The sequence below is a fragment of the Natator depressus genome, chromosome 3 (assembly GCF_965152275.1).
Source record: "Natator depressus isolate rNatDep1 chromosome 3, rNatDep2.hap1, whole genome shotgun sequence".
Classification (NCBI taxonomy): domain Eukaryota; kingdom Metazoa; phylum Chordata; order Testudines; family Cheloniidae; genus Natator; species Natator depressus.
Window position 1 is genome coordinate 104,522,050 of NC_134236.1, and position 13,831 is coordinate 104,535,880.

The 13,831-nt window shown below is 40.1% G+C and overlaps 1 protein-coding gene across 1 annotated transcript in view; it reads left to right on the forward strand.

Annotated features, from left to right (window-relative positions):
* The window catches only part of LOC141984929 (uncharacterized), a 45,741-nt gene extending 38,453 nt beyond the window's left edge, over positions 1-7,288 (forward strand). The window contains exons 11-14 of the mRNA XM_074948487.1: positions 2,049-2,163; positions 3,255-3,389; positions 4,897-5,022; positions 6,760-7,288. Of these exons, the coding sequence (XP_074804588.1) occupies positions 2,049-2,163; positions 3,255-3,389; positions 4,897-5,022; positions 6,760-6,881 (498 nt within the window). The 3' untranslated portion in view covers positions 6,882-7,288. The remainder of the gene's footprint in view (positions 1-2,048; positions 2,164-3,254; positions 3,390-4,896; positions 5,023-6,759) is intronic.
* Positions 7,289-13,831: the final 6,543 nt, after the last annotated feature.

The following is a 13,831-nucleotide window of genomic DNA, read 5'->3' on the forward strand; positions in this document are numbered from 1 at the left end:
GAAAGGGTGCCTGCCCTTTTTATGAGTTCCTGATTAGGTGATAACTCTTGTTACAGACCTGGCTGAATCCCCTTTTAGTGCATGGTCACCAGTCTGGAATGGAACCAACCTTTGGATCCCATCAGCTACCAAGCCAGCAGGGTTTGGGCACAGTCCAGACACTGTTGCTAGGTCTAGGTTGCTAAGGTACACTCCACAATGTAGACTCGCTGTCACCCTTCCCTGGGAGGCGGGACTCCACAGTCCAACCGCTCTAGGTGCTGAAACCAGTCGTGAGACTTCCCCAGTCACTTACTCATGTCCCCTATAGTTCTACCTTGCCAAGTGCACCACAGTTTATAGTGTAACTTCCCAGGAACTACAGGGCAGAGTAAGGAACACAGGCTTTGCAGGGGAGTTCCTAAAATCACAGTTACTTTTTATCCTTGAAGCACACAGGAGTTACAGATCTTACTGAAAAATAACAAAAAGCCCATACCTGCTCTCCCCAGAGTCTGTGCTCGCAGCTATTTGTGAGTCCTAGGCCAGCCAGTGTGTCAGCTGGGTAGGCCTCTCGGGCAGTCCTTCTGTTGTCTGGCAGTGGTCCATGATGGGAGAGAGGGAAGCTGGAGCAGATCCTGCCCTTAGTTAAGATTTCTGTGTTCTCTATTGTGTGACTAACTCATATGCTGTAAAGCTCCAGTTAGGCACTTACCAAAGTCCAAACTGGGAAAACTACACTGACATGCTCAAAATGTAGGTCACATATTTCACAATGATGGTTATGCTGTCAATTGGAGGTCACACGTTATTACAGACATGTACAGACAGATACCAAGCCATCACAACTCTCCCCGCTATCATTGTTTTAGGTGCAGCGAGGAATCCAACTATTCTCTTGTTACCTTCACACTGCTGAAAGAAGGAACTCCTGCCCATTTGCACGTCAGGAGCTCCAGCCTGTAGGATCCACCAGATCTGACCAGGATCTGAAGGTTGGAATGATGGTTCCTCAAACCTCTTCCAGAGGTCTGAACCTGTCCTTGTGGCCTAGCCATGCCAATGAGTTTTTCTTCCAGTGAGAAAATTATGGCAGAGAGTGGGTTTCATGGTCCTTGGGTTTAGAAGAACTTGTATCCAAGGAAGAACTTAAAAAGTTTCATAGGATGCTAATGTTACTGTGTATGCACTGAAGTCTAGTCCTAATGGCCCAAAACATCACAATAGCATTAACATCCTATGGCACATTTACTAATTGTTTTCCCTTGGATACACACAGTTCTCTGCAACAGGGTGTCCTAAATCCTCCTAAGCCCCAAGGGCCATGACACCCTGGAGGTAGTTATGGCTCGCTGGATAAATGTGCTAATTTTTTTAAAAGCTATTTTTCCCACACTGCACCTTAAAGGAAATAGATGCACAAAAATATGTTTAAGCAATTCACAATGCGATATGACATTGCAAGGTTTGGCTGCATATGGAGAACCATCATGTCACACTCCAGAGAAGTAACATTCCCTTGCTGTTTGGCTCTGGTAAGACCACACCTAAAATATCTTGTATAGATCTGAGCATTTGAATGCCAGAAAGTTGTCAAAAATGTGGAGGTAATTACGAGAAAAATAATAAGCTTCTGTGTTGCATGGCATATGGTGATTCGATATATTGAATTGAGGTGGACACTTATCCAGTGGTGACTTTTTGGTCCACATCAAAACATCAGCACACAATGACCTTGCAATAAAAAACACATCCTGACACAATGACTCACAACATGAAGTTTTTTTGGCTTTATAAGTGATCTGAGGTCCTGTGACCATCCCATAGACAGAGCTTGTGTGACAGCTCTGTTGAAATCAGCATGGTCCCAGAAAATCCAAGATGAGCGTCAAGCTTGACCTCTCTCCCACCAGCACAATGCATCTTGTCTATTATGGGTAAGCAGGTAGCAATTGTTAGTATTGACCCATTTTGTCCTCAGCATTCTATGAATTAGTTCATGTTTGTGAAGTCCTTGGAAGTTACAAAGCACTATAAAAGAGCTAAATATCATCTCTTTCTCCTCATAGAGAATCATTGAAAGTCCATGTGTGGAAGGACTCCTCCAGGCTATCCTGTCTACCGAAATTCAAGAAGAATCTCTTAATTACGTGACATGTTCTCTTGCTGAGCTGGCAAAGCATGGTAAGGGAGCAATCCCATAGCAAGCAGCGTGATCTCACACGGTGCACACATCTCTCATTGTTGCTAAACAGAGATGTGCGAGTGCACACACACAGAGGGACCCATTTTTGCTCCCAATAAAGTCAATGGGATAGTTTTGCTATTAACTTCAGTGAGTGTATACTGATCCCACTTGTAGGAGAAATAGGCCCTACTGTTTGAATTCTTGTCTTTTGAACTGTTTCAGCTTTTAAAAACTGCTCTGATCAAAATTCACTTTGTCTAATATTGCTCGTGTAGCTGGCTTATCTGTTTAATTGTAATGACACTGATTCCACTGGTTGTGACCCTGATGTATATTTCCATTTATTTCAGATAATTAATTTTATAGCACCAAAGACCAATTCAGAAAGCAGAAACAGCTAAAAAGCAAAGTGACTTTGCTTTTGCTTTTTTTAATTTTTGCATGTGGATTTTGTATTGGTTAGAGGTTCCAGACGGACAGTCCTGGAGATGAAAACCCTCCCTTTACCCTCAGGAGAGCAGCGGTGGGTGCGAGAGGAGCAGTACATGCTTTCCCACACTGCCCTCAATAGGCCACAACCATGACCCGGAATGAGCACCTTTGGGTTGGGAGGGTATTTCAGTCTCATGACCATTCAGTGTTTTTGCCTCCCAGCTGTGACTACCAGCAAGGCTGGTGATTGGTGGCGGTTAGTTTTGTGAGGTGGACACTCATCCAGTGGTGACTGGGCAGGTTGAGACAACCATGCCAAATGGCTTTGTTTCACATAAAACAGAATGTGTTCTGAACAGATGAATCACATTATGAAAATTATCAGCCTTTCTATAGGCCAAATTTTCACTGAATTCACAGCCTGAGGATGTGGGTACTAGGTCCCAGAAGATGCTTTTCAAAAGTACTGCATGCATTCATTCTGGTCCTCCAGCTGTGCAAAGGGCGTTGGGCTGTCCTGTTTAGACAGACAGTCTGGCTTTTGGCCTTCTGGATGATGCATTTCTAAAGCCCTGGGGTTTTTTTTATTTTGTTTTGTTTTTACAGCTTACTTGCATGTCTTTATGTAGCCTTTTTGTTGCTTCCTGTCTCCCAGAAGGTGCCACATTACACTTGCTAGAATGGATGAATGGACCCCTGATAAAGCGCCTAGTGAGATTGGCTGGGCAACGGGAACATACAGAGGCATCATTTCAAGCTGCCTCCATTGTCCGACACATGATGTGTCACGGTAAATGTTATGCATAGAGTTTAATTACATTTCTGACACATTTATATTGTGTAAAGTGAAATGTCGACTGTCTTTTCAAAAAGGGTTTGGCCTTCAGTCACTAAATAATCATTAACATTTTCATAGCACGCTTCATCTGATGTCAAAACGCTTCACAAATACTGTTGAGCCTCAAAATACCTTGGTGAGCTAGGTAAGCATTACTGCCCCCATTTTATAGAAGGGGAAACTTGGGCCCTGAGAGATGGATTTAGCTGTGGTCACATAGTAAATTCATGGCGGAGGCAGTAATAGAACTCCAGGTACTGATTCCATGGAACCAGACCAATTTACACTAGCAGAGGCTCTGGTGCTTAGTCTCCTGCTCTAACCACTACAACCAGCTGCTAGTTGGTCGTGCACATTCTGCAGTGATTATTCTGAAGCAAGATGGGCAAGAGGATGGGATGGTGTATGGCATTTCTCACCTTTGGGGGGGGAAGGAAATAATTTTGAACATATTCCAGACAGGAAATATCATCAGTCTTCTTTCTCCTTGCCCACCTACCAAGTACTTTAGTCCATATAATATGGCTGGGAATAGGTAGCAGAGACTGGATACTTTATTACAAAGTAGTTGCGTTAGAAAGGATTTGGCTCAAGAAGTTTAACTTAACTCCGTCCACTAACCAACAGAGCCTTCCTGAGCCAACAAAATTACCTTAGTTCTGGAATAAAACTTAATTGGAACACTCAAGAAAGCAGACCTCTGAGAATTTAGCCAGTGATCTCTGAATTACAGTGACGGATAATGAAAAGAGCATTGCATTATCTGCAGAGAAGAGATACCTGTGTGTCCAATGTACTTGCTCCATAAAATTTAGATCTTTTCAACTTCCAAAATAGGATTTATATATATTATATAAACAACAGAAATGGAGCAAAAATATTCAATCTTATTCGACACCTCTCTCCAATGAAAGGGGTAGTTAAATTCCAAATTCTCTCCCACTCTGACCTGACAGATATTAGAGTCTGGAATGAAAGTTTCTAGCAAGGGAAAAAATTCAAACCTACTTCAATCCCCACATCAAACATCTTACACTAAAGAAGAATCTTATCCAGAGAAACAAATGCTGCCTGCAAGCACTAACCATGCACGGAGCTTTTGAAATATTTACAGACTAGGTGAGAGTGTGAAAGGCTGATCAATAGTTTGAGAAGTACACTCTACAAGTACCGTATATCAGGCTCCTAGGGCAGCAGCCGGGTCAGTAGAAACCTTGCATACAATTTTAACTGCAATATTATTGACACTAATGGGTTTATAACATTTATTTTATTATCCATTAAAATTGGAACACAATGTGTAGTTGGAAAGGGGAGAGGAAATAGCTGAGTCAACACACATTTTGAAATAGTATCAAATTCCTCATTTGATTAAAAATGTTGCCTTATGAAACCCATAACAAATAAGTGTTCACTTTAAATTGTTTCTGCCTCTCTCACCCTACCCCCATTGATGTAGATAAAGTGAGGTCTCTGCTGAAATGCCACATGGAGGAAGTCCAACGCTACCTCATGAATTTTCTCAACCACCAAGAGATTCGCTTTCAGCAGCTGGGAATTTCTACACTGGGCAAACTACTGGAAGGTATGTCCCTTGATTCAACAGTGCTCACTATCAGTACCTAGACTGCAAGGCACAGCTCAATCCTAACTGCTCATATCCAGGCTTGGAAGGATTAGATTTTTATCAGTAAATGTTGATTTTGCTGTGCACACAAACCAATGAAAAAATTATTAGCAGAGATAATAATCATAATTTACAGATAAGCAAAGAAAGATAAATGCTGTTTGAGAAATTATTGGAGTTTGATTTAAGGAAATTTACTTTATATATTTTGACATGTGATATTGACAATTTGTGTTTTAACCATTATAAAGTTTTAACTTTTTGAATCTCAACGGTGACTGTCATTAAATAATAACTATTTGACCCTCCCCCATCATTTCCTGCAACCGTAAACATTGAAATCAATAAAAATAAAATGTCTAAACCCCAGAATTTTGCACTATAAACTATAAATCAATCATTAAAAAAAATTGATATTACCTGTCAAAATAACCAAGAAATAAAAATTGAATTCTGCCCAGTCCACTCATATCGAAGTAATACAGTCACTGCCTGGTAAAAAAGCGTTGCATACAGTAAGTGTAACTGACAGTGCTACTGCCTACTGGGGATTAGCTCTATTCACTGAATCAGAGAGAGAGAGAGAGAGAGAGAGAGAGAGAGAAAGTGTAGCCTCATGGGTAGCAATTACCTTGGCTCTTTTAAGACACACTTACCAAAATGATTTTTCTAAAATAAAGGCAAACTGGTGCCATTTTACTTTTTGAAAATGGAATAGGCTTTATTGGGACAGTATAGCCAGTCAATGGGAAATAGAAACTCTTGTGTATGGATATTTGTCCAGATGGAACCGGACATGCTCTTTGTCTTAGAAAAATGTCAAAATGGACAAAGAACACACCCAATAACCTCCTGGTTAGTGCTTGTGCATTACATTTTCACTCATTCGCAGTAAATTATTATCCTTAGCACAAGAGCTGAGAGAATGAATAATGGTCTGTCTTTACCACCATTTTGCTTTTTTATTTATGGACATTTTTCCAGGCTGATGGGCCTAAAATATTACTTGGCTTAGCAACAAGCCTTTCTCCACATCTACCCAATTATGCGAAACGAGGATTGCTATATGCAGAAAATTCAAACTACTTGGCATGTAGACTGCTGAAAGGTACCACTGTTCTGTTCTCAAATGTCTGATCAGGAATGCCTACCAAACCAAACTAAAACTAGTAGGTCTCATAAATTAGGGCTACTAGTTTTGACTGAGCCCCTTAACATTTTTATAGTATTTTGGGGGGATGGGGAAGTAGAAAGAAGTTGAAAGAATTGCTTCCAAAATAGTAAAAAACAAAACAATAGGAACTGTCAGCCAGTTCAGCAGCCTAGTTGTTTCCTTCTTTGCTGTTATGTGGGAGGCTGTATTCAACACTGGACTCAGCTCCTCACCTTCGTGGGAAAGTTTGTGTGCTACTTTCCACTGATGCAGAAGGCCCAGTGCTCAGATGGCTAATGATAGAGTCATCATTCTCCCTTGTGTGGTAAGGAGATATTGTTTACATAGGATGGAGTTTATGGGAAACTATAGTGCATTTGTATCATGAATAATGACTCAACTGCGTACCTTTCTATCCAGTGTGCAAACAAAACAAAAAAATCTAATTTCTAAAGAAATTTTAAGGGAAGAATGTGTGTGTGAATAGACCACTTCAGTTACGTGGGCTGGACAATCATACCCTGGTTTTCCTCTGTTCTCAGATCCAGAATTTTCATCTGCATTCAGCCAGAGTCAATTGATAGAGCATCTTGAGCAAATCTGTCAACAAACAGAAGAAACTCAGGAGCTCCTTAAGATGGTTATCAGCCACAAAGGCAGTTAACATTTTATTTACTCACCTCATGAAATGCTATCCCAGCCTGCAGCCTGATCCCTCAGAAAGGGTAACCTTTTTTTTTTTTTTTTGTTATTACTTCTCATAGCCAATATTTTCCTACCACTTGCAGTTCCACCCAACACATAATGACCCGGTGGAATCATGTACTTTATACGGCCTTAATGTTTTGATAATGGAAATCAGTACGGTCTAGAAAAAGGTTTGAAAAAAACATGTCAACTTACTCTATTAAAATGTTTAATGGCTACACCTACATTCCTACCAGGTACATGGCTGATAAAATACCCAATACTAGCTAAACTTTGCATGTATCTTTTTGAACACACAGTAAGCAGTGTGTGTGAGGTTTTATTTATGTAAAAACCAGGTTTTATTAAACACACATTCCTCCAAACACATATTTGTATATGCAAACTATGCTATGCTCTTTGATATTAACAATATTCTATTACTATTCAGTGTCTGTATTCATTATTTCACAGTACCCATATCACTAAAGTGCCTGGAGCTACCTAACTAAAGAGAAAGAGCACTGGAATTAGAATATGAAAGATGTAAAGGGCAACATGTTCACTAGTGAAGAACAGTGAACTCAGAGGAAGAAAATGATAGTAATTAGTAATAAATAATGAACTCACTGGGGTTGGGTGTCATCCAAACTATCACACTTTCATACTACAATGTCAGGGTAAGGGGCCTTAGGGTAAATAACAATCATGCCCATTGTATGGATTGTGTTTGAAATATAACAGTTAACATGGACATATTGTCTCCCCTTCCTAAACGCCCCCCCAAAACAAACAAACAACCCCCCCACCTTGTAGCATGTCTAAACCGTGCTTTTTCAGGAAAATGTAACATGCACAAGCTAGTCTATTTAAGGCACCAAAAGCATTGCTGTATTTGTGTGTGAGTGTTGTTAATTTTTTTTAAGAACGGGGCATGGAGAGCTTATAAAAAACCATTGGAGATTGATGACAGAATTCAAGTTGTCTTGTGTTAGTTAACTGCTATGATTTAAGGCTAAATTTTGCCTTCATGTAACTGTATATAAATCCCACATAAGTCTTTGTGGGTTGCATTTGATTACCTGAAGGCAGAATTTGTACTTGAGTGGTTAAGTAAAGTCTGGAGTTTTACAAATATGTCCGTGCTTAAGCATGTCATAAAATTAGTGACTGCAAATCAGCTGAGCATTTACTAGACAAACTGAAATATATAGAGAGTTGGTACCAGGTTTATAATCAACGTTACATTTAGTGGTGAGTGTTCAACTGAATCACTGCTAATTTTTATGGCATTATACTGGAGAATTAGTACAATAGAATGGCCAGGCATCATGCTATTTTGTTAAGGATGGTTCAGTTGGATTATGCAACTTTCATTTTACAATCAGAGAACATGCACAAGTCAATTTTCCATGGCATGCTTTGGGTAACAAAACCACAATTCCAAAATTGTCACTCCAACATTTTGAACGTTCTTAGTTGAAGTAGAATTTTGGAGAAAACACCCTCTTCCTCTGGGCTTTGAGGCTGCAATTATAAATTTCACAACAAATGTCATCAGATGCAATCTTTAGAAGGACTGCAGTATATCCCAGCACCTGTTTGGACCACCTCTCAGCAGGTATGCATACCCAGAGATTTAAAAAAGCCTAAATGGTACCAGAGCTTTTTAACTGTTTAAGCTGTGGGAATAACTATACTGGATGGAGGGATGTAAGAGTTCTGTGCCACTGTTCTGCTGAACATCTGCTCCCACATGTGTTCAGCAAAGTTTCTTACCATGAATGCTGGAAAGTTTCTCCTTCATTTGGGATTTTTATATACGTGTGTGTATATATATATATATATATATATATATATATATATATATATATATACACATATATATATATACATACACACACACACACACACACACACACTCTCTTTTTATATTTATCTGTGTGTGTGTACGTACAAGTGCAATCTTGTAAAGAATCTCTATGCTTTGTTAAATAAATACACTTGTTTTCATTATAAACATATCTAAGTGCTATGTGTTAAGGAGAACGGTGATCCAAAGACAAAACTGGTACGCTGGGGTGTACTATTCCTTTGGGAACAGTGGATCTGTGAATTCTGTGAGTGTCCAGTGGAAAAGGGGTGGGATACTCCAGCGGGGTGCTTGGGTGTGCCTATCACTAACCTGCAGAGGGACACCAGAGTCTGCATAGGTTAAGAGGGGAGGGCTTGTGTTGCCAGTGGCTGGTGGAGTTGGGTAACTGACCCCTCGCAGGTACAGACAAGGCTTCCTCATGCTACAGGCAAGTGGTAGAGAGGAGCCATACAGCTCTGGGTACCTCTGGGAAGCATCACATGCTCTTACATGAATTCCCATGCATGACAACTCAGGTTGAAAATCTTGCTGAGAACGCTGACTCTGTGTTGAGACTCCTGGAAGATGTATAGCTTGAAGAAGAATATACTTGAACCATGGCTTCCTACAGAAGAAGGGATTTTTCATGCAACCCTATTTGTTTGTGTATGAGGAAGCAACAAAGTTATTCATCTTTTTTATGGTTAGTACTAGCTAAAGTGTGAACAAACCATTGCCATGGCTGGTGACTTGCTCTTAACTTTAGAAAGTGGTTTGGACCAAATTCAAACAATCATTATTGTTCCTTTAGCTAGCAAAACTGGTGCAAATGAAGCATTGCCAAGCATGAGCCCCAGTGGTGAATACCACTGGGTGGAAAGCCCTTCCTGACAGGTGTAGACCCAGCTTTGCAGGAGCACCTGGCACAGGTGATGCATTGGGGGTGTTCTGCAGGGACCTGGGCGGGGATTGGTGTGCCTGGTGCAGTCCCTGTTCCCTAGCGATTCTCCACTGCCACACAGCTCACGGAGTATATGGCAGTGGAGGTATGGCTTACAGCACCTCAGAGTGCTGGCCAAACTTGTACCAGGAGCCGAAGCAGATCCAGAAGCCCCCCTAAGTAGGGGAAGTACAAGCTACCTCCCTTCAGTCTCTCTGATAACCCTAGCACCAATACTGGGATGAGTTGCCCCACCCATCAGATGACTTCTTCCCTGTGACTATTACTACAGCTTTAGTATTCCAAACTGCTTCGAGCAGGGGGTTGGACTAGATGACCTTCTGGGGTCCCTTCCAACCCTGATATTCTATGATTCTATGAACTCCACTCCTCACCACACCTTCAACAACCACCACCCGTCCATTAAACTCTCTCTGGAACGCTCTTACACTAGCATCAACTTCTTGGACACCACAATCAGCTTCAACAATTAAACCCTCCATACAGCTGTATACAAGAAACCCATGGATCACTATATTTGCCCTCACACATCTAGTAACCACCCCAAAAATACCAAAAAATCTGTTATCTACAGCCAGGCACTCACATATCACAGTATGTGCTCTGAGGAGAAAGTCCGGGATATACACCTTAACCCCTCCTTCACCAAACAGGGACACTCCACCAGAGAAGTAGATCGCATCATGGAATGGGCCACCCCAATACACCAAGAGAACTTATTTCAATACAGAAATAAACCCTCCTCTGACAGCACACCCCTAGTTGTTGCTTAGCACACAGGAATCCATAGAGGGTATCACCAAACTCCATCTTCTGGCCTTCATACAATCCCCAACCTCTCCAAACACATCATCAGAAGCAAACTCCCCACAGACCAAGACACACCAACTCAACGCGGCACCAGACCCTGCCAGAACAACAGATGCAAAACCTGCAGACGTATCTCCACTGCCACAATGATTAACACTCCCCGCAACACACCTTTCAAGATCCATGGGTCCAAAGACATGCCTATCACAACACGTGGTGTACCTCATGCAGTGCATTAAATGCCCCAACAACAACTATGTGGGTGAAACCAGACAGCCACGATGCTCTCGAATGAACTCACACAGGAAAATGATAAAAGACAAAAACACCTTATCTCCTGTGCGGCACCATTTTCTCCACAAAGCAATTCCTCGATATCTGACCAATCAGTCCTCCTCAAAGGAAAACTGCACAACACTTTTTCAAAAGACCAGCCTGGGAGCTTAAATTCATAACTTTGCTAGATACTAAAAATCATGCACTGAATAGGGACACTGTTGTAATAAGCCATAAATCCAATCTATAACTCACTAACAGCCCTCCCCTTCCTTTCCTCCCTATTACTAGAGGAGTGTTAATGGGCCATTTCACCTTGAATGGTTCCTTGAAATGTATGTTAATTATTTATGCTAAAAAATCTGTTCCACCCTGTATTTAGCTGTGACACTCTAAGTACATTTCCCAGACCTGAAGAAGAGCTCTGTGTAAGCTGGAGAGTTGGTCTCTCTCACCAGCAGAAGTTGGTCCAATAAAAGATATTCCTTCCCCAACCTTGTCTTTCGAATATCCCAGGAGCAACATGACTACAACAACACTGCATACGGTGAAATCGACATTTACTAACAATTACCGATAAAAATCTAATCCTTCCAAGCCTAAATACAGTTCACTTTGCAAACTTGTGATAAAATTAGAATCTGTTCTTTTATCTGTTTTTCATAGAATCACAGAAATGTAGGGCTGGCAGCAACCTCGAGAGGGCATCTAGTCCAGTCTCCCATGCTGAGGCAGGACCAAGTATATCAAGACCATCCCTGACAGATGTTTGTCTAACCTGTTCTTAAAAACCCTCTGATGAGAGATTCCACAGCCTTACTTGGAAGCCTAAACCAGTATTTTTTTATTTTATTGGAAATTTTACTGAACTGGAAACATTGTTTAAGACTTTGGCAAGAAGTAAAATAGGGCATTTCCTGTTAGGAATGAGATAAAAAAGTGAAGAGAAAAGAATGTAAGAAACTGAAACTTGATGACTAAATCTGTATTTGTGATGCAGTGCTTAATGTCATGGACAAATTTGCTACAGAGCACTTGATTGTGGCACTATGAACTACTGACTGAGGCGATGAAGTGAATATTTTCAATTCCCAACAATATGAAAATTTATGACTCTCCACTTCATAATGCTTGTTATTATTTTAATGTAAGTAAGACTTTTACAACTCCTAATTCTACCATCCTGGAATAGTCAAACAGCCCCTGACTGTGCAGATGGTTAAAACTGTTACAGTAACGGTCTACAAAGCTGACACCATTATATCCCATGCCCACCTACATTTGATACTATGGTCTAGTAACAAAAAACAATATTTTAAAGAAGACTGACTTTTTTCTCCATTTAAAATCTTCTGTTTTCAGATTAAGGTGGGTCAAAACCAGGACTTCAAATCTCAAACCCGATGAATTTTTTTTGTCAGTTATTCTGATCCAAATGCCCAGATCTGAATCTACCCTTATAGTTTTGGTTCCAGGTCAGACCCTACAGCAAAAAGGGGCTTTTTTTCTAGTTCTGGTTTAGATATCGAATACATTTCGTGAGAACTCTTTTCATTATAGTTCCAGTTTGGCAAAGTACTTAAGAACGGCTTAACTTTAAGCATGTTCTTAAATCTTATTGATTTCAATGCTGTATTAGAGTTTTTGGTCTGAAATCTCAAGAGTACCATTCATGTGATCTCAAGGCCATCAAACTTGAATCCTAATCCAATCCCTGTTTTAAACATAATTTGAATCTAGATCCAAATAGCAACTCCTTGGTCCATCCCTACTTATAAATGATCCTGTGCTACTTGCCTAATAAACAGATGAGAGAAAACCAAACAGTCACAAATAAGTGAAGAGTAGCTAGAACAATTTTCAAGCGTAAACTGCTCCCTAGATAAAACTAATGTAACAAGATAACCAAAATATAAAAGTACAAATATTCCAAACAAATTTTATTTGGTGTTAGATACTATATAGATTAAAAGAAATAACACCTACATATTCTGGACATATTTTTAAATATAATGGTTATGTATATGGAGAACTGTAAAGAAAGCTGAAAACGAACCCAGTTCATTTCACTAAATCACGAACTATTTCTAAAACATTCTGACTGAATGGCTTTCCCCCCCATATAATCAGGGAGATGAAGTATCATCTAGTGAATTACCAGTAGATTTATCCAATCTCCTTTTTGAGAAGACACGCACCCTGTAGCTGTGGAAAGTCAATGCTTCAAAACACTCTTCATAGAATTCTTTCAGGTCTTACCTTAAACTGAGCTTCCCTTTGATAACAAACTTGCCGCAGTGTTGCTCATTATGGGCCTGATGCAGTGCTCAAAGGAGTTAATCAAAGGAACCTCATTGGGGCAGATCTCCAGCAGGTGTAAAATGTTATAGCTCCCTGGACCTCAATTTGCCCAAGCTGAAGATCTGTCCCATTGATTTCAGTCAGTGCCCTGGTAACATCTCTCACGCACAGCACTTAAGTAGTAATTTCTGTCATTAAGAGCACTGTTTATAAAAGCAAAAAGTACAAGATTTTTCAGTCAAGCTTCGTAGCAGCAAAAAAGTGACAAGTGTGGAATGCTGAAAGTGAAAAATGGATGTCAGTGGACTAAAGAGGAATGATAACATTCAAGTCATTATCTGGTAATAAAGTGTACTGCATTTTAAAAAATGAACATTAAACAAATAAAAAGTACAAACATGCATCATTTTCCATTGTTCTGAAATGAGCCCCCCAAAACACCCTTCCTTTTCTTACCCCCAAATCAGTATTTAAGTTCACAGAGTGTCACAATCTGATAAGACAAAGAAAGATCCCTCCATTACTGGGAACAGCAGCAATTTACAGGAATAAAAAAAAAAGGGGGGGATTTTTCTGTGTGTCTGCATGTGTACCTTTTATCATACCATGGACATGAATTCAATGAACAAAATCAAGTTTGCAATATTGTTTTACCACATTTTTCTAATTTATTTCATTAAATGATTTATTTTTGTACTGAACAAAATTCATAAATACATTATCT